This window comes from Moschus berezovskii, chromosome 23, assembly GCF_049115385.1.
Source record: "Moschus berezovskii isolate FMDL1 chromosome 23, NW_MosBer_1.0, whole genome shotgun sequence".
Taxonomy (NCBI): domain Eukaryota; kingdom Metazoa; phylum Chordata; class Mammalia; order Artiodactyla; family Moschidae; genus Moschus; species Moschus berezovskii.
This window is the reverse complement of record NC_142482.1, coordinates 39,845,625-39,866,012: the sequence shown is the minus strand read 5'-3', so window position 1 is coordinate 39,866,012 and position 20,388 is coordinate 39,845,625. Positions and strand designations below refer to the sequence as shown.

General features: G+C 45.8%; 1 protein-coding gene across 2 annotated transcripts; it reads left to right on the top strand.

Moving 5' to 3' along the window:
- The first annotated feature begins 162 nt into the window (after positions 1-162).
- On the top strand, positions 163-12,216 carry TRIM15 (tripartite motif containing 15). Of its 2 annotated transcripts, none has more exons than XM_055405972.2 (8): positions 163-2,209; positions 2,294-2,731; positions 4,503-4,598; positions 7,692-7,922; positions 8,673-8,695; positions 10,127-10,242; positions 10,531-10,563; positions 11,586-12,216. In XM_055405972.2, exons 2-8 carry the CDS (start codon positions 2,363-2,365, stop codon positions 12,101-12,103), a joined length of 1,386 nt encoding a protein of 461 aa, XP_055261947.2. In that variant the 5' UTR covers positions 163-2,209; positions 2,294-2,362; the 3' UTR covers positions 12,104-12,216. The 2 variants fall into 2 exon arrangements, with proteins under 2 accessions (XP_055261947.2, XP_088687327.1); XM_088831201.1 differs by having other exon boundaries at positions 2,099-2,125.
- Positions 12,217-20,388: the final 8,172 nt, after the last annotated feature.

The window sequence follows — 20,388 nt, the reverse complement described above, 5'->3', positions numbered from 1 at the left end:
AAGGCACACAGGTAGGAAGGTGAGGGCCTTCTTCTCCTTCTGCCCTCGATCATTCCCAGCACTAGGGACTTTTCTAATGAGTCGCCTGTTCACATCAGATGACCAAAATACTGGAGCTTCAGCTTCAGTAACAGTTCTTTCAGGGAATGTTCAGGGTTGATCTCCGTTAAGATTGACTGGTTTGATCTCCTTGTTATACGAGGGACTTAAAGATGTCTTCTCCAGCACCACAGTTTGAAGGCATCAATTCTGTCTTCTTTACAGTCCAGCTCTCACAACCGTACGTGACCACTGGAAAGACCATATCTGACTATACGGACCTTTGTCGGCAGAGTAATCCCTCTGCTTTTCAATACACTTCTAGGTTTGTCATCACTTTCCTGCCAACAAGCAATCGTCTTCTCATTTCAAGGCTGTAGTCACGATCCACAGTGATTTTGGAGCCCAAGAAGAGGAAATCTGTCACTCACTACTTCCACCCTTTCCATTTGCCATGCAGTAATGGTGCCAGAGGCCATCATCTTAGTTTTTTTAGTATTTAGTCTTAAGCCGGCTCTTCCCACCCTTCTCCTTCACCCTCATCAAGAGGCTCTTTAGTTCCCCTTCGCTTTCTGCCATTAGAGTGTTGTCATCCACATATCTGAAGTTGTTGATGTTTCTCCTGCCAATCTTGATTCCGGCTTGTAACTCATCCAGCCCAGCGGTTTTCATGATGTGCTCAGCATATAGATTAAACAAGCAGGGTGACAGAAAACTAATATTTAGCCCCAAACAGTACCAACATGTGTAATCCATAGAAAAAATTAGTCATAAGACATTTTACATTCTTTTTATTTGGTGCTAAAGTCTTTGAAGGGGCTTCATTGGTGGCTCAGTGGAAAAGAATCCACCTGCCAATGCAGGAGACATGGGTTCCATCCCTAGATCATGAAGATCCCCTGGAGAAGGGCACGGTAACCCACTCTAGTGTTCTTGCCTGGAGAATTCCATGGACAGAGGAGCCTGGCAGGCTACAGTCCAGGAGGCCACAAAGAGTCAGACATGACTGAGCAAGTAAACAACAAAGTCTGAAATCAGGGAGTATTTTACACATACGGAACATTTCAGTTGGGACCAGCCACATTCAATGCCCAACAGCCTTGGGCATTTGGAGGCTCTTGTGCTGGACAGCACAGCTCCAGGGACTGCACTCTTGGGGGCAGAGGGTGTAGGTAGGGGGGATGGGAAGTTGATACACAAAGTAGCTGGAGTGGAAAGGGAGTGAGACAGGGTGGAGGGCTGATCTCCAGTGGGATGATGGGAGGCGTTTTCCTTGGTTTTATACACAGATGCATGTGAGCGGATAAAGACCCATAACTGTTTGATCCCCTTGTCCTGGCTGGGAGTTCAGGAAGGGCACACAGCTAGAAGCCGGGAGACTTGAGTTGACTGCAACCTTGCAACTTTCTAGCTCTGTGACTCAGGAAAAGTCGCTTTACCTTTCACTTTACATTTCCTGTAATCATCACCTGCCCTCAAAGGCTGTTATCAGATTGGATGTAATAATACGAAAATACTAAGCCTTAGATAAATGTGGTTGAACCTGTTTATCTTTTTTTTATTAATTGAGTTTTCTAAATTGTATCAACACAGATCACTTGTATTATACTTTCTTGCCTTCTCCTAGCTGCAGTTAAAAGCTAAAATGGAAGTACAGTGTTACCTCCGGTGGGGATGCTGACACTGGGAGGTGGTGGGGCAGGAGTTTAGGAAAGACCAGCCAGAGTCAAGGAGCTGAGACGAGGAAAGGGGGGCAGAGGAGGGGACCTGGTGAGCGATCGTCACACCTGCAGCATTGAGCAGAGCCCCCGGAACAATCTCCCGGAAGTGAGCACTCCCACTCCAGCTGGACTTTGCTGCTGTCTGCACACCTCAGAGCCCAAAGTTTATGGCTCCCACCTGCTCAGCCGGACAGGAAGCAAGGTCTCCTCCCCAGCTCTCCGCACCCCACAGCGATCAAGGGAAGGATTCCAGGAAACCCCATCTCCCTGTGACCTCATGGTGTGCTTTGTTCCCCACCCCAGGACCCGGAAGGACTAGGATGAGGGGAGAACCGGCTGCCGGGGCCGCTGTTGGGGGATGCTGGGTAATTCGAGATGCCCTGGAGTTTGAACCCACTCAGCTGATAAGTGGTGGCTGGGACTCTGGGAAGCACAAGAGGTGGAGCCAGGTGGCTTTTCTGTCCGGACACCCCTACCTTCCCCTCTCTCAGCCTCCCATTCCTTTCCTCTGTGACTCATGTAAAGTGATTCAGTTTCAGGGAAAGAGGGTTCATGTGGACTGAGGCAGAGGCCTGAGAGGACAGGCTGGAGAAGACACCGTGATGCCCTCGACCCCCTCCCACAAAGGGGCTGCCTGTTCCAAGTGCAAAGGACCCCTGGAAGATGCAGTGACCGCCACTTGCGGACACACCTTCTGCCGGCTGTGCTTTCCTCCGCCCTCCCAGATGGGGGCCCAGCCCTCCAGCAGGGTCCTGCTCTGTGCCCTCTGTGAGGAGAAGGAGCCAAGTGAGACCCTCCTGGTCCCCGTACCCCTGGGCCCTCTCGGGGAGACTTACTGCGAGGAGCACGGTGAGAAGATCTACTTCTTCTGCGAGAATGATGCTGAGTTCCTCTGTGTGTTCTGCCGGGAGGGTCCCTCCCACCAGGCCCACGTCGTGGGCTTCCTGGACGAGGCCATCCAGCCTTACCGGGTAAGACGTGTGGGGGCAGCTCGGGCCATGTGGGGCAGGAAAGTGTCTTGAGGTGGTGAAAGGGACAGAGTGGAGAGCTCCAGGAAGAGCCATGGCTGGTTATGGCCATGGTTCATATCAGGAGACCAAGCCCAGGCTGCTGGGACCTGGGGCAACCCCAGGCTGAGTGGGACATGGTTCCTTCCACTTAGATGTGTGGCCGTTCACAGTCTTGGAGGACTTCAGCTCCAGCCCTGAGGGGACCCCACAGTGATGGAGCACAGAGCACTGTAGCCACAGCTTCACTGGGAAGGAAAGAGAGCAGCTGTCCTCCTGCAGGTCACGGGCAGGGCGGCCTTGGTCTCCCCGGATCCAGACTGGGTATGGGATCTAGCAAGGCCCTGACAGCTGGGGTTCAGAGGGAAGGCAGGATGGGGAAGCCATCCTATAAGCGCTTCTCTTCTTTTCAAGAAACGGGCACTCCTATCTGCCCCTCAGGTCCCTCTTGTCACCCAGTCACCAGGTCTGGAAGTGGCCTCCCTGGAACCATCTCTCATCTTTCCCTTGGCATTATCCCCATACAGAATCCAGGCTGTCCCCATCTGTCACCCAGAGGCTCCATCAAGGGCCCTGTCTGCACTCTCACCTTTCCGGATACCCTCCAGTCTGCTGCGAGGCAGAGCCTCCCAAATCACAAAGCCCATCATGTCGCTCCCCTGCTCACAACCATCCTTTGGATACTGATTCTGTGTCTGAAGAAAGCCCGTGCCTTTAGCACTCAAGGCCACTTGCATTCAGGATCCTGCCTTTATCTGCCAGCCGCCTTCTCCAGGCACTACTGTCCAGACAGACTGACAGTTTTGTATCTGCTATTTTGCTGAATTAGCACTCTTTCCTGCTTCTAATACTTTTCAGTAGTTTCTTCTTCTTGGAAAGCTTTCCACTCCCCTCACTTCCCCCCGCCCCAACACTTAGTGTTTTGTTTTGTTTGTATTGGGGTATAGCCAACTACAATGTTGTGATAGTTTCAGGTGAACAGAGATACATATACATGTATCCAGTCTTCCCCAAACTCCCCTCCCATCCAGACTGCCACATAACATTGAACAGAGTTCCAGGTGCTATACAGCAGGTCCTTGTTGGTTACCCATTTTAAATACAGCAGTGTGTATGTGTCGATCCCAAACTCCCTAACTATCCCTTCCCCCCACCTTCCCCCTGCCAGCAACCATAAGTTCACTCTCTGTCTGCTTCACTCTTTTTTTTTTTTAATCCATTTTACCTAATTTTGAGTGTACAGAGGCATTAACTACGTTCCTCCTGTTCTCTTGCTCAACTGGAAGCTTGTCTTTCAAGGCCCATTGTAACCCGTAGCTGCTTGCTACAACCTTCCCCTGTCCCTGCAGGTAGAACTGTCCCCTCTGCTGCACCCATCTCACTGTGTACACACCTCGATTGTTGCATTTGTGTCTATTTCATTCACTTGTGACAGACTCCATCTCTACATAGTGGTCTTTTTTTTTTTTTTTTCCAGTTTTTGACCTGAGCAGCATGGCTTGTGGGATCTTAGTTGCCCAACCAGGGATCAAAACTCAGGGCCCAGGCAATGAGAGAGCCAAGTCCCAACCACTAGACCATCAGGAAAGTCCTGATGGTGGTCTTTTACGGACAAGAACTGGGTCTTTTTTTACCTTTGACTTCTTCAGCACATGATGATGTGCCGGGAACATGGTAGAAATTGAGTCAAATCATTAACTAAGCCACCTCTTTCTGCCCATTCTTCTCTCCACAGGACCGTCTCAGGAGTCGGCTGGAAGCTCTGAGCACAGAGAGAGATGAGATTGACAACATGAAGAGCCGGGAAGACCAGAAGCTCCAAGTGCTCCTGGTAAAGGCCACATCCCCATAGGCCGTCTTCTCTTTTGGTGATTTTCTTTTCTCATTTTGTTCATTCTCAACTCTGTTAATTTTCATCTCAGTTTTCACAGAGATTTCTATTTGGTTGTTTTCCAAATACAGTTTTGCAGTTCTTTTTTTGCTCCTTCAAATTAAGTTTTTTCCTGTTTTTCCCATGTCTTTAAACCTTACTGTTAGTATCTGAAGGTTACGTGATGTTTAATTTTTTTTAACCCTTCATCTTGGTAACTTACTTTCTTGTGAGCTTTCCTGTGGTTCTCACATTTGGGGGTCCCACATCTGGGATGGCTCCAATCAGCACATTTCTTTGTTTATTCCGAGGGGGCAGGGTGGGGGATGATCCACACAGGAGGACCATGTGATCAGTCAGTATCTGGATGAAGCCCTGATCGCTCAATTTGATCACTCTTCTGGATCCTGCTCTTAATAACTTCTGGTCCTGAGAAGTTTCCCAAGTTTCCCATCAGCTCCATCAGACATTTTAAGGATTCTTGTAACCTTTGAGAATTTTTGGTTATCTGCATTAGATAGCTTTTGGGAATAAGTATAATTTTGTTCTAAGTCATCAATAACCACCTAGCATCCACGAATAAAATATCTCACAGAGACATTTGTGGCAGAACAGAGTCTCATAAGAAATCCTGATTTTCTTCATTTAGAACACCCCACCCCATATATCATATAATAACATTATTTGTAGAACATAATTATTTTCTATATATTTATTTTTGGCTGCACTGGGTCTTCGTTGCTGTGTGCGGGTTTTCTCTAGTTGCAGTGATTGGGAGCTCTTCTGTAGTTTCAGTGTGTGGACTTCTCTTTGCAGTGGCTTCCCTTGTTGGAGAGCATGGGCTTAGTTGCACTGTAGCATGTAGGATCCTCCCCAACCTGAGACTAAACTTGGCAGGCAGACTTCCAACCACTGGACCACCAGGGAAGCCTTGTAATTTTTTCTTAATACTTGAAAGTGTTTTTATGATTTGCACAAATTTCTGATGTAATAATCCTCCACTTTGATGAATAAGGCATGTACATGGCCAGAATTACTGTTTTTCTTTTCTGTCTTTAAAGGGTGCATTTTCTCCTCCCACCCCAGCTTTTATTAAGGTATACTTGAGAAGTAAAAATGCATATGCTTAAGGTATGCAACATGATGTTTTGACCAATGTATACATTGTTTCCTGTAACATTAAGGTAGTTTTGGGAGAATTAGGTGAATTTAGTCTTTTATCTCTAGTCTCAATGCTTCCTCCTTAGCACTCCTTTGACTCTGCAAAAGTAATATCAGTTTGGATTTGCTATTTAACCCAGTAGCTATTAAAAATGATCCTAAATTCAATTTTCTTGCAGCTATTTAGTACTTATTGCATGCATACATGCTAAATCACTTCACTTGTGTCCGACTCTGTGTGACCCCATGGAGCCCACCAGGCTCCCCTGTCCACAGGATTCTCCAGACAAGAATACTGGAGTGGGTTGCCATTTCCTTCTCCTATGGAACTTATTAGTTATATATTAACTGATATTTTTATTATCATTCCCAGTGCTGAGAAAATATGACCTATAGGACTTCTACTGTAGGATTTCATTAAGTTAATGATACATTTTTAGGCCTAAAACCTTGCAATATTAAAATACTATTCTCTAGTATTTGAAAATTACGTCCATATTCTGATAAGTGCTCAAAAATGCTTTTCATAAGTCTACCTGACTAGTCAAACTTTAGAATAGAGTTATTTAACACTTTGGGTTTATATGTTTTTAAAACTCACTTTAAACAAAAATAGTTTACCCATTTCTCCCACTTGGAAATCCCCATTTAGGGGTTTTCTTAGCAGACTCTGGGGCAGCTTGTTGTCTGGTATCCGTTACCTGGCTGGGAAGAATTGGCAGACTGTTCTTATTCACCTCCCTGTCTTGCCTCTGCCTCTGCAGAAGGGTATTTGGGGTCAGGTTGAGGAATCCCAGAATATCAGAGCTGGAAGTGGTTCTGACATCTTCTAATCCAAGATCTACCCTGCCAGCCAATTTTCAGAGCAGAAAATTGATGTCCAGAAGAGTGATGCTCCCAAGGCCACATGGCAAAGTCCAAGTTCATGATGAAATGACTAGAACCCTTAATCCATTGCTCTTCCCATTACAGTCTGTCTACCTGAAAGCATTGTCTTCATATAGGAAGCTTGGGGCCAGAAAATGTATACCAGTGTCTGCATGCCAGGACTGATCACAAGGCTGACCCCGAGGACAGTAGGCTGATGGGGTGGCGATATCTGGCTCCCTCCCATCTCTTTTCTTGTGCTACAAAGTTCTCCAGGAGGAAATCCACACTGTGGGAATCTCTGACCAAGGAGAGAGAGTTTGGGGACAGGAAGATCTCCGGCATCCCTGAACTCCCATCAAAACATGCCCTGTAGACAGCAACCTCGGTGGCTAAGACCAACGCCACACGGTTCTTTTCTCATACAGTGCGTGCATGTTCAGTCATGGATACAACCCCATGAACTGTAGCCCACCAGGCTCCTCTGCCATGGGATTTTCACAGCAAGAATACTGGAGGGGGTTGCCATTTCCTTCTCCAAGGGATCTTCCTGACCTAAGGATCGAACCTATGTCTCCTGAGTCTCCTGCATTGCAGGTGGATTCTTTAGCACTTGAGCCATTGGGGAAGCCCTCTCTTCTCATAAGTTGAGCTCTAATCACACACAGCCTCCTCTAGCTGCAGTTTCTGTCTGAGAAATCATCTCCACCTGAATCTAGAGATGGTATGGGAGGGTTAAGATGGTATTGCAGAAGTGGAAGGATGTTTGAAAATCCTGGCTCTGACAGCATGATGTGCATTATTATTAGAATCTCTAGGTGAGATGCAAGCATGACTCTCATCCTTGGTAAGTTTATCCTGACACCTACCTACTTGTATTAATACCATAATATTATTTGGGAGGATGAATCTTGAAACTACTTACTTCCTGTCCCTTTTAATCAACAGTAAGTATATAGATGATGCTCCAGGAACCCAGCGCTGTGAGTTTCTCCCTAACCATGCTTGAATTTCTACCCCTTGCAGACTCAGATTGAAAGCAAGAAGCAGCAGGTGAAAGCGGCTTTTGAGAGGCTGCAGCAGGAACTGGGGGAACAGCAGCGCCTCCTGCTGGCCAGGCTGACGGAGCTGGAGCAGCAGATATGGAAGGAGAGGGACGAGTATCTCTCCAAACTCTCTGAGGAAGTGGCCCGGCTGGGAGCCCAGGTCGAGGAGCTGGAGGAGAAGTGTCAGCAGCCAGCAAGTGAGCTTCTCCAAGTGAGAGACACCCCACCAGCTCGTGGGATAGGAGAGGGAGCCCACAGGAAGGGGACACCATGCTGGGGCTGGAAGATGCTGGAGAGAGACAGGAAAGGGAAGCGGAGATGATGTGTAATGAGAGGGACTGATGGTTATTGGGTTCCTTTGGCCCAGGGAGGTCACAGAGACAAAGTCCCAGAAGGGCTGGATGACTTTCCCATGTCACACACGGTAGTCATGCCAAACGCTTTGGAGTCTGATGGTCTTGGGCTTCAGTGTCAGCTCTGCCAGCTGTGTGACACTGGCAGATCTCATAACCTCTCTAAACATGGGGAGATAATAGTTCCTCCCTCATGGGGTTGTTGCAAAGACATTAAAAAAAAATTCATGCAAAATGCTTACCATAGTCCCTGGCTCACTGAAAGCACTCAGAAAACAGTGCCTGCTGTAATTATCAGTATATTATCCTGTTTCATATCTTCTGACTGGTAACTCAAGGCCTGGTCCCTGCTCTCCACCATCTTCTAATGGTTGGAGGCAGAACACACTCCTAGGATGAGGCTAAGACAGAGAAACCAGCTAATGAACTGACAACAGTCCCACATGAGTAAGGAAGCATGAGGTAAATGAACAGTCTATGAGTAGGTGATTAAACAGATCAGCTCTCTGGAGGGGAGGGTTTTGAGCTGACATGAAAAGGAGGAAGGATGTACAGAAGCCCTGATGGGAAGGATGTATGGAAACTAAGTGCATTTTTTTCTTTTGTAGGATGTCAGAGTCAACCAGAGCAGGTAGGGCCCACTCTCCCTGCTCTGCCCTTGACAGTGAGACTGAAGGGGGAGAGGCACACATTGTGGGACTGAAGGTGCAGGGTCCTACCCCTTGCCCCTACACATGGTTACACAGAAGCAAAAGCACTTCGATAGACACACTCTGTCATCCTGTCACACATAAAGAGCCCCAATTTACTCAGGTCTGTATGCTAAGGTTCTTTTTTAAACTGGTTTTGGGGACACATTTTTCCCCCTTAGAACTGAAGTTATAAATAATAACCATGGGAAATTCCCTGGCACAGAATTCCATGATCTCACTGTCTAGGGCCTGGGTTCAATGGCTGATAGGGAAACTAAAATCCCACCAGCCATGTGGCACGGTCAAAATAATAATAATTTTTTAAATAAAATAATAATTATGTTGGACTGATCCAGGAACATCTTATTTCATTCCTGAAATTAATAGTGTTTGAGTCAGTATTTAACACCATGTAAAATGGAAGGATTGGGGGCAGGAGGAGAAGGGGACAACAGAGAATGAGATGGCTGGATGGCATCTCCGACTCTATGGACATGAAATTGAGTGAACTCCAGGAGTTGGTGATGGACAGGGAGGTCTGGCGTGCTGTGGTTCCTGGGGTCGCAAAGAGCCGGACACGACTGAGCGCCTGAACTGAACTGAAAATGTCAGTCAAAGGGGAAATATTTAGTACAGAATATGAGAAGCACGAAACTTGGGAAGACCAGTCTATTCTTTCAATCATTTTTCCCATTCAACTTGAGACACAGTGACCAAGGAAGAGTTCTCATATATTGTTGCCCATGTGTGTGTAGGGGGGCTGAACTCAGGTTCCCATGAATCAGGACGTTCTCTAAACATACTTCCAAAGAGTGTCAGAGATTTAGATCTAGAAGAGTTTTTCTGAGGTCTTCAGGTCTGATGAAGAAGCTGAGACAGAGAGAAATGCTTGTCAGTCACACAGAGACTGACAAGCAAAGACTGAGCTGGAACTGGCACTGAGGGCTCTCTCATTGCAGTGTAGGATTTCTTTCTTCGCCTTTTCTCATCCCTCTTCAACCCCTTTCCCTTCGTACCAAACATCATGCAAATCAGATTGTTTAAGGCTGTTTTGCAAATGGCACTGTACCTCCTTCTAGAGACTAACAGGGGTAGTGATCTTTTCTCTTTTGGTCCCCAGGGGTACATTCTCTTAAAGCACCTGTATCTAATTCCTGGGGAGTGGTTACCATTAGTTCCTCTTAGGTCTAGCTGAAAAGCTTCTTGCTTTACTAGCTCCACATTTCCAGCAAAGATAAGAGATGTCACTCAATCTAATTATTCATCACTGATGCCAAGATTCTTGAGCCTGATTTTAGCCTCATTGGGTCTGGATGACCCAAACATTATTTTTGGAATTAGAACCTAACTGGTTACCGACTTGTCTGCAGGTGTGAGATGAAGACTTTTGTGAGTCCAGAGGCCATTTCTCCTGACCTTGTCAAAAAGATCCGCGACCTCCACAGGAAAATATTCACCCTCCCAGAGATGATGAGGGCGTTCTCTGGTAAGCGAAAAGGGACAGCAACTTCCCCCATTCCCATCAGTTTCCCATCTGCCTTCCATGAAGCTCCATCTTCACCTTCCCAACCTGACTCAAGACATCTCCCACCCCTTAAGCCTTCCCTTAGTGCTCCTACTCTGCCCAGAGAGACCATTCCTTTGAGCATCTCCTCTCCCCAAGGATGGGCCCTTATTTATTTGAAATAAGAACTAATAAGTCCTATAAATCTAATAATAATAAGGCCTATAAGAAGTAATAAGTCACAGATCTTTCTATTTTTGCTTCCCTCAGAAAATCTGGTGCATCATCTGGAAACAGAATCAGGTAAACACTTGGGGGCTTTGGGAGCCATTTTTTCATTTATCCCTTCATGCATTCACCCATCCACTCCAAGACAGAAGGACAGAGCAATTAAACGTATGAACTCTGGAGCCTGGTTGCTTGGGTTCTCTGTTCTAGCCTTTGCTAGTTATGAGACACTGGCAAGTCACTAAGCCTCTTTGTCCCTCTTTGTACTATTATAATTAATATAATAGCACCCATCCCATAAGTAGTTGAAGGTAAATGAATCCGTGTATTAGTATACTTAGAATAATACCTGGCACATAGTAAGTGCTCAATTAATGTTAGGTTACACATACATATTATTTATTTTAAATACTTATCAAATGCTTGGTCTTTTTGCCCAAATTTGTACTAGACTCTTTATTGACCTGGACAAATATTGTACAATTCTTTAAATAGTATTTACTTTTAAGCTTCCCTGGTGATTCAGATGGCAAAGAATTCACCTGCAATGCAGGAGACCCAGGTTCGATCCCTGGGATGGGAAGATCCCCTGGAGAAAGGAATGGGAACCCACTCCAGTATTCTTGCCTGGAAGATTCCACAGAGGAGCCTCCTGGGCTACAATCCATGGGGTCAGGAAGAGTCAGACATGACTTTTAAATTGGTGTTTAATTTAGAAACTATTTCCAAAAGCATCACCTTATTCTGCCTGTCAAATTTAACTTGCAGAAAACTCAACTGGGGGGTCTTACTAAAATGCAGATTCTGATGCAGTAGGTATGGGTTAGGGCCCAAGAGTCTGCATTTCTAACAAGCTCCCAGGCAAGTGACGGTCCTGATTCATGGACCCCACTTTGAGAAGCAAAGCCTCACAGCACCCCTTGCCGGTCAGGTATAGATGTCATCCTCTGCCTCCTGGAACAAAACTGAGGTTCTGAGAAGTGGGACAGTGACAGGCTGCGCAAGGCAGATGCTCTTTGTGCCTCCCATTCAGAGCTCCCGCTCTACGGGCATTTTTGGAGCCGCCTGTTCTGATGTGCACGCCTTCCTCCCAATAGGGATCGTCACTCTGGACCCTCAGACCGCCAGCCGGAGCCTGGTCCTCTCCGAAGACAGGAAGTCTGTGAGGTACTCCCGGCAGAAGCAGAACCTGCCCGACAGCCCCCTGCGCTTCGAGGGTCTGCCGGTGGTGCTGGGGTCCCCCGGCTTCTCCTCGGGGCGCCATCGCTGGCAGGTGGAGGTGCAGCTGGGGGACGGCGGCGGATGCACGGTGGGGGTGGTCGGGGAGGAGGTGAGGAGGAAGGGGGAGCGGGTCCTGAGCGCCGAGGAGGGCGTCTGGGCGGTGGTCCTCTCCCACCAGCAGTGCTGGGCCAGCACGTCCCCGGGGACCGACCTGCCGCTGAGCGACATCCCGCGCCGCGTGGCCGTCGCCCTGGACTACGAGGCGGGGCGCGTGGCCCTGCTGGACGCCGACACCCAGACGCCCATCTTCACCTTCACCGCCGCCTTCTCGGGCAAAGTCTTTCCCTTCTTCGCTGTCTGGAAAAAGGGTTCCTGCCTTACCTTGAAAGGCTGAGGCAGGCCGTCCGATGGGCAGTGCGGCGCCCGGGGATCCAGCGCCGACCCCTGGACGATTCGTTAGGACATGGGATCTCCGAGTCCCTATCAGTTCAGTTCAGTTCAGTTCAGTCGCTCAGTCGTGTCCGACTCTCCGCGACCCCATGAATCACAGCACGCCAGGCCTCCCTGTCCATCACCAACTCCCTGAGTTCACTCAAACTCATGTCCACAGAGTCGGTGATGCCATCCAGCCATCTCATTCCCCGTCGTCCCCTTTTGCTCCCGCCCCCAACCTTTCCCAGCATCAGAGTCTTTTCCAGTGAGTCAACTCGTCGCATGAGGTGGCCAAAGTATTGCAGTTTCAGCTTTAGCATTAGTCCTTCCAATGAACATCCAGGATTGATCTCCTTTAGAATGGACTGGTTGGATCTCCTTGCAGTACAAGGGACTCTCAAGAGTCTTCTCCAACACCACAGTTCAAAAGCATCGATTCTTTGGCAATCAGCTTTCTTCACAGTCCAACTCTCACATCCATACATGACCACGGGAAAAACCATTGCCTTGACTAGATGGACCTTGGTTGGCAAAGTAATGTCTCTGCTTTTTAATCTACTATTAAGGTTGGTCATAACTTTCCTTCCAAGGAGTAAGCGTCTTTTAATTTCATGGCTGCAATCAGCATCTGCAGTGATTTTGTCATTTTTTTCGTTTTATTTATCGTGTCTTTCAACTCCCAGAAATCCCTGGTCAGACCGCTGATGGTCCTGCCTTCTGCGCACCCCCGAGGGGAGAACCAGAGATAGGCAGGTTGCAACCAGAACAACCAAGTTGAGTAGTCATGGGTGTTTTTATTGGGGGGGGTGGGGAACTAAAATAAAAAATTTTAAAGGTTCAAAATAACCGTCATGGGAAATGCCAGAACTGTGTGGAACTTGCACTAATCTATCTGGTTGACTGTTTTTATTTGGACATACACATGGAGATGCTTCTGCCTCTCCGATCTTGGAATCTCTTCATCCAGCCCCAAGTGGACCAGGTCCCTTTTCTTTCTGGTCCTTTCTCTTGTAGAGTATGTCCTAATAAAGAGTGCAACCCACCCAGACTCCTGCGTCCGGTGTGTCTAATCGGTGCTGATGGGGTGGACAGAAAGGCCAGTGGAATCTCTGTGACCAATACATATCCTTCCCCTTTTACTCAGGACTTGCCTGAGGGCAGGCTAGTCAGACCCCACTGTTCAATAAGAGGAGGCTTGTGTTCAGCTCCAACTCACCTCTTAAACATTTATTATTGTTACTGTTGTTATTGGACACAGAATCTGACTACACATTCAAGTAAGTTCACAAAGTATGAATCCCTGTAAGAATGATGATTCACACACCACCACCATCACCACCTCCTCTATACTTTCTGATTCTAGCTCTCTTTCCTTTCAGGTTTAACACTTATATTCCCATCCTCCCACCCCAACCCTTGAAAAAAATCTACCTTCTTCCCCTATCAGGGGCTCTCTAGTAGAAATCTATGTACAAGATTACCTTTTGTATCCTATGAGCTCTGTTCCTGAACTGTGGGGTCAGATGTTTTCAAAATACACCAAGTGCTTGTACCCTATGTGAACTGCATTCAGTTCAGTTCAGTTCAGTTCAGTTGCTCAGTCGTGTCTGACTCTTTGCGACCCCGTGAATCACAGCACGCCAGGCCTCCCTGTCCATCACCAACTCCAGTTCACTCAAACTCAAGTCCATTGAGTTGGTGATGCCATCCAGCCATCTCATTCTCTGTCGTCCCCGTCTCCTCCCACCCCCAATCCCTCCCAGCATCAGACTCTTCTCCAGTGAGTCAACTCGTCGCATGAGGTGGCCAAAGTATTGGAGTTTCAGCTTTAGCATCAGTCCTTCCAATGAACACCCAGGATTGATCTCCTTTAGAATGGACTGGTTGGATCTCCTTGCAGTACCAGGGACTCTCAAGAGTCTTCTCCAGCACCACAGTTCAAAAGCATCAATTCTTCGGCGATCAGCTTTCTTCACAGTCCAACTCTCACATCCATACATGACCACGGGAAAAACCACAGCCTTGACTGCATTACAAAACTATAATATGAATCATTGCTATGTGAATAATTACCGCCAATTTCAGTAGATTAATATAAGTCCCTGATACAAAAGAAGCGAATCCGAGGTTCTTCTGTCATCACAGGCAGAACCACTCTGTGTCTAACCCAGAAGAAAATCAAGTTGTTTGATAGTCCAACCTAGTACTAGTAGTAGTGAAACATGAAAGATGAGTTCTGTTCATGGAGGTGAAGAATGAATTCTGCTAACTCGCAAACACTCACACAGGCAAAGTTTATTTTAGAAGGTAGAGATACAGAGCCCTCAGCATAGACACTGAGAGGGGGAGAAGAGCCCCCAAAAGGCAGGGATTACAGCAGTTTTGTATCTTTACTAGTATTGATCTGTACATTTTTGGTTGGCTCATGACTTTAATATATGTCATTTTTGACCAATTAGTTTAAGTGTCTCAATCTCCAGTTTGTCGATTTATGGTTTTCTTGGATCCCCCAGTTTCTCCAGACATTTCGACGCCATCCCTTGACCCTTTCTCAAGACCGCAGATCATTAGTTAGGGGCTAGATGTCTGTTTAGGAGCTAATTGTAGCTAATTGTCTACCTGGAGTTTTTCTCCTTGATAAGCCGTTAATGATTGTTTTGTCCTGGATCTGAATGTTTTATGACCCTTCAGACCAGGGAGGCATTCCTCTGAATGTGGAAATTGAGTGAGATGCTTACTTGAGAAGAGAAAAATTGAATTTAATAAAAATAAATTGAGGTCTCAAAATCTTACACTGTCTAGCAATTTCTGCCTCAGTCGTATTACCTGATGTTTATTATAAAAGTAGTATCAGTATATACTCGTGGTTTTTAAAAGATCCAAACATTTCCAGAGAGTGAAAAGTCCCACTCTCCTCCTCACTTCCTCTTATCACATCTCATGAAGCCCTGGTTAAACATTTTGTGATACTGCTGGTTTTGTAGACAAGTGTATTTAACTTTTTTTTTTAACGAATTTATGAGATTATGCCATAAATGCTCTTTGCAATCCCCCTCTCAAAAAACAATGATATGCCACACATGCCTCATTGTAACACTTGTCAAATATTACCCAAATCAGAAGTTATTTTTCAAAGATACATATCTTCCTTTGAACCTTTTGACAAACCTGTGAAACACAGAGGGCTTACTTTGTTTTTCTCATTCCGTGGCTGAGAAAACTGGCACAGGTTACAGGAACTGTCTGACAGGCTCCTCAGCTGGTCTTTGTAACCTGCAGGAAGTGGGCTCCAGTTCCTGGTCCTCAGTGCTTCAGTCCAGGGACCTGATGAAGAAGCTCAGAATTTCCAAACAGGTCGATGGGGCTTTGTTTCTTTTCCTCTGTCCTGAACTACTGTTTTAGACAGACAAGACTTTTTTTGGTTGAGTATGAAATAGAAAAAATGAATGAACAACTTACACTGTATTTCCAGGCCTCTAGTACTTCTCATTTTAGAGTGGACCAGCAGACAGAGGGCTGTGGAAATGCACATGTGGAGGTTCTGGGCCAAAATAAAATTGCCCTGAATGAAGAAAAGAGGATTCAGAAGCCTAAAGCGAAGGCTTAGGAGTACATAAGACCCAAGGATGAGGACTGGGAGCTGTCTGGAGGAAAGGCAGAGGAAAATAATCCATTTGGTGGCCCCACTGGAAAGTTGGAGGATATCTGTGCTGCAGTGTTTGTGCTGTAAAGCCATCCTTTATCTCCTCTATGGGATCTTTGGCACAATCTCCATTGATCTCAATATTTCTGTTAGCACTGCAGTTTTCTGGGAACATGAGAGTGTTGAGTTCTGTCCATTACTGAGAGTGCGCTCAGTCGCTCTGTCATGTTTCTCATTGAGTCCATGGACTGAAGCCCACCAGGCTTCTCTGGTGGAATTTCATCTTTATGGAATTTTCCAGGCAAGATTATTGGAGCAGGTTGCCATTTCCTACTCCAGGGCATCTTCCTAACCCAGGGATTGAACCTGCATCTCGCATCTCCTGCATTGGCAGGTGGATTCTTTACCACTAGTGCCACCTGGGAAGCCAGTTCCCTACTGGACAGGAGGCAAAAAGAGATCCCACAACTTCCTTACCCATTCCTCTATTGATATATGTAGGTTGCCTCCATGTTCCAGCTATTGGAAACAGTGCTGCAATGAACATTGGGGTGCATGTATCTTTTTGAATTGTGATTTTCTTTCCTGGGTATATGCCCAGGAGTAGGAATGCTGGATCATATGGTAGTTCTATTTTTAGTTCTTAAAGGAAACTCCATACTGTTCTCTATAATGGCTGTATCAATTTATATTCCCACCAACAATGCACAAGCATTCCCTTTCTCCACCCCTTCTCCAGCATTCATTGTCTGTAGATTTCTTTTGATGATGGTCATTCTGAAGATGTGGTACATATATACAATGGAATATTCAATTCAGTTCAGTTCAGTTCAGTCGCTCAGTCATGTCCGACTCTCCACGACCCCATGAATCACAGCATGCCAGGCCTCCCTGTCCATCACCAACTCCAGGAGTTCACTCAAACTCATGTGCACAGAGTCGGTGATGCCATCCAGCCATCTCATTCTCCGTTGTCCCCTTCTCCTCCCACCCCCAACCTTTTCCAGCATCAGAGTCTTTTCCAGTGAGTCAACTCGTCGCATGAGGTGGCCAAAGTATTACAGTTTCAGCTTTAGCATTAGTCCTTCCAATGAACACCCAGGACTGATCTCCTTTAGAATGGACTGGTTGGATCTCCTTGCAGTCCAAGGGACTCCCAAGAGTCTTCTCCAACACCACAGTTCAAAAGCATCAATTCTTTGGCGATCAGCTTTCTTCACAGTCCAACTCTCACATCCATACATGACCACAGGAAAAACCATAGCCTTGACTAGACGGACCTTTGTTGGCAAAGTAATGTCTCTGCTTTTTAATATACTATCAAGGTTGGTCATAACTTTCCTTCCAAGGAGTAAGCGTCTTTTAATTTCATGGCTGCAATCACCATCTGCAGTGATTTTGGAACCCAAAAAAATAAAGTCTGACACTGTTTCCACTGTTTTTCCATCTATTTCCCATGAAGTGATGGGACCAGATGCCATGATCTTTGTTTTCTGAATGTTGAGCTTCAAGCCAAACTTTTCACTCTCCTCTTTCACTTTCATCAAGAGGCTTTTGAGTTCCTCTTCACTTTCTGCCATAAGGGTAGTGTCATCTGCATATCTGAGGTTCTTGATATTTCTCCCAGCAATCTTGATTCCAGCTTGTGCTTCTTCCAGCCCAGCATTCCTCATGACGCATATAAGTTAAATAAGCAGGGTGACAATATACAGCCTTGACGTACTCCTTTTCCTATTTGGAGCCAGTCTGTTGTTCCATGTCCAGTTCTGACTGTTGCTTCCTGACCTGCATACAGGTTTCTCAAGAGGCAGGTCAGGTGGTCTGGGATTCCCATCTCTTTCCGAATTTTCCACAGTTTATTGTGATCCACACAGTCAAAGGCTTTGGCATAGTCAATGAAGCAGAAATAGATGTTTTTCTGGAACTCTCTTGCTTTCTCCATGATCCAGCGGATGTTGGCTATTTGATCTGTGGTGCCTCTGCCTTTTCTAAAACCTGCTTGAACATCTGGAAGTTCACGGTTCACATGTTGCTGAAGCCTGGCTTGGAGAATTTTGAGCATGACTTTACTAGCGTGTGAGATGAGTGCAATTGTGCGGTAGTTTGAGCATTCTTTGGCATTGCCTTTCTTTGGGATTGGAATGAAGATTGACCTTTTCCAGTCCTGTGGCCACTGCTGAGTTTTCCAAATTTGCTGGCATATTGAGTGCAGCACTTTCACAGCATCATCTTTCAAGATTTGAAATAGCTCAACTGGAATTCCATCATCTCCACTAGCTTTGTTCATAGTGATGCTTTCTAAGGCCCACCTAAGACCAGGAGCTGACTGTGGCTCAGATCATGAACTCCTTATTGCCAAATTCAGACTGAAATTGAAGAAAGGGAAAACCACTAGACCATTCAGATATGACCTAAATCAAATCCCTTATGATTATACAGTGGAAGTGAGAAATAGATTTAAGGGACTAGATCTGATAGATAGAATGCCTGATGAACTCTGGATGGAGGTTCGTGACATTGTACAGGAGACAGGGACCAAGACCATCCCCATGGAAAAGAAATGCAAAAAAGCAAAATGGCTGTCTGAGGAGGCCTTACAAATAGCTGTGAAACGAAGAGAAGCGAAAAGCAAAGGAGAAAAGGAAAGATATAAGCATCTGAATGCAGAGTTCCAAAGAACAGCAAGGAGAGATAAGAAAGCCTTCCTCAGTGATCAATGCAAAGAAATAGAGGAAAACAACAGAATAGGAAAAACAAGAGATCGCTTCAAGAAAATTAGAGATTCCAAGGGAACATGTCATGCAAAGATGGGCTCAATAAAGGACAGAAATGGTATGGACCTAACAGAAGCAGAAGATATTAAGAAGAGGTGGCAAGAATACACAGAAGAACTGTACATAAAAGATCTTCACGACCAAGATAGTCATGATAACGTGATCACTGACCTAGAGCCAGACATCTTGGAATGGAATATTACTCGACCATAAAAAGGAACGAAATTGTGTAGTTTGCAGAAACATGAATGAACCTAGAGACTGTCATACACAGTGAAATAGATCAGAAAAACCGTATATTTACACTTATATGTGGAATCGAGGAAAGGGATAGAGATGATCTAATTTGCAAAGCAGAAATAGAGACACAGACCTAGAGAACAAATGTATGGATAGCAAGGGAGCAGAGGGTGGCATGGGATAATTGAGAGATTGGGCTAAAGAAAAAAGAGAGAGAGACAAAGATATCCCACAAAGAGTTGCCTGGCTGCTGGATTACGTATATTCAAGGTGCCTTAGTGAACTACAGGGGTGATTATAGGGAACCTGAAGCCCAAGAATGGTGATTACACTGGGCTGGTTGTGATGGGAACAGGAGCCATGGCAATGCATTGTCTCTGATTCTTGCCTTGCTCTCCTTGCTGTCCTTACTCATGTCCTTTATTTTCCTGCTCATTTCAGTCCTTTCCTTTTTTCCGGCTTTCAGTGCAGAGTTAACGCAATCATATTCCTTCATTCTAGGAACATAATCATCAGCCCATGAACAGTCTTCTTGTTTTATTTATATTTTCTCCTGTATCTCCATTCTCACATTGTCCTCACCCCTGCAGGCAGTTACTCTCTAATGTTTTCCATGTGTCCTTGGATACAGAAGAATCTTTGAATATATTAATAGTACTGTACTAGATCTGTTTCTTACTTTTTAAAACCCAGTACTATGATTTTTAAAATCTAATTGTGCTGCTGTTTATACATCTAATTTATAGCTTCTAATTGCAGAATAGTATTCTACAATACACAGTACCCTATTTTATCATATTTTATTTTGGCAAAGGGTTTCTGGGTTACCTCCATCTGCCTATGACAATAAGCAACGTGTGATGAACTTCCCTTGCAGTCCAGAGGTTCAGTCTCCATGCTTCCATAGATCACTGGTCAGGGAACCAAGATCCCACATGCCACAGTGTGGAGGAGGGTGGGGAAGCAATGCTTGATGAACAGCCTAATACTCCTCCCCACATAAGAGGCCTCAGATACAGCCCAGGAGAGGATGACCGGTATTTGCACACTTAATTTCTTAAGTACCACCAAATTGCTCCCCGGAACTATATCTGTTTCAGGGAAGAACAAAATCTGACTCTATGTTGGATCTGCTTCTTTTCACTTTAAACTTTGTTCTCCATTGCTTTTGTTATTATGACCACTAAAATGATGCCGTCTATAGCTATAAACATACATAACAGCCTGTTTTGGGAAACCCAGCCCTTCTTCCTGAATGTTAAGCTAAAGTGCCTTTGTTCAGCTCACAGGGAGACATCCAGACCCTGCCCACCTGTGAATGGTTGCAGAAAAGAAGAAATCAATACATTCCCTCCTTGATGCTGGTATGGCCAGGAGATATTTTTTAAGATTTATGGCCTTTATTGGAGAAGGAAATGGCAACCCACTCCAGTGTTCTTGCCTGGAGAATCCCAGGGACAGGGGAGCCTGGTGGGCTGCCGTCTATGGGGTCACACAGAGTCGGACACGACTGAAGTGACTTAGCAGCAGCAGCAGCAGTGTATTTTAGGGGACAGTTCATATTAACCAACAAAATAAATTTAAATTTTC

Excerpts from the sequence above, each read along its gene's own strand:
- TRIM15 (XM_055405972.2), top strand. The coding sequence starts at position 2,363 with ATGCCCTCGACCCCCTCCCACAAAGGGGCTGCCTGTTCCAAGTGCAAA. Across the intron at positions 7,923-8,672 it reads CAGCAAGTGAGCTTCTCCAA|GATGTCAGAGTCAACCAGAG; the intron begins GTGAGAGACACC and ends TTTCTTTTGTAG. Across the intron at positions 10,243-10,530 it reads GATGATGAGGGCGTTCTCTG|AAAATCTGGTGCATCATCTG; the intron begins GTAAGCGAAAAG and ends TGCTTCCCTCAG.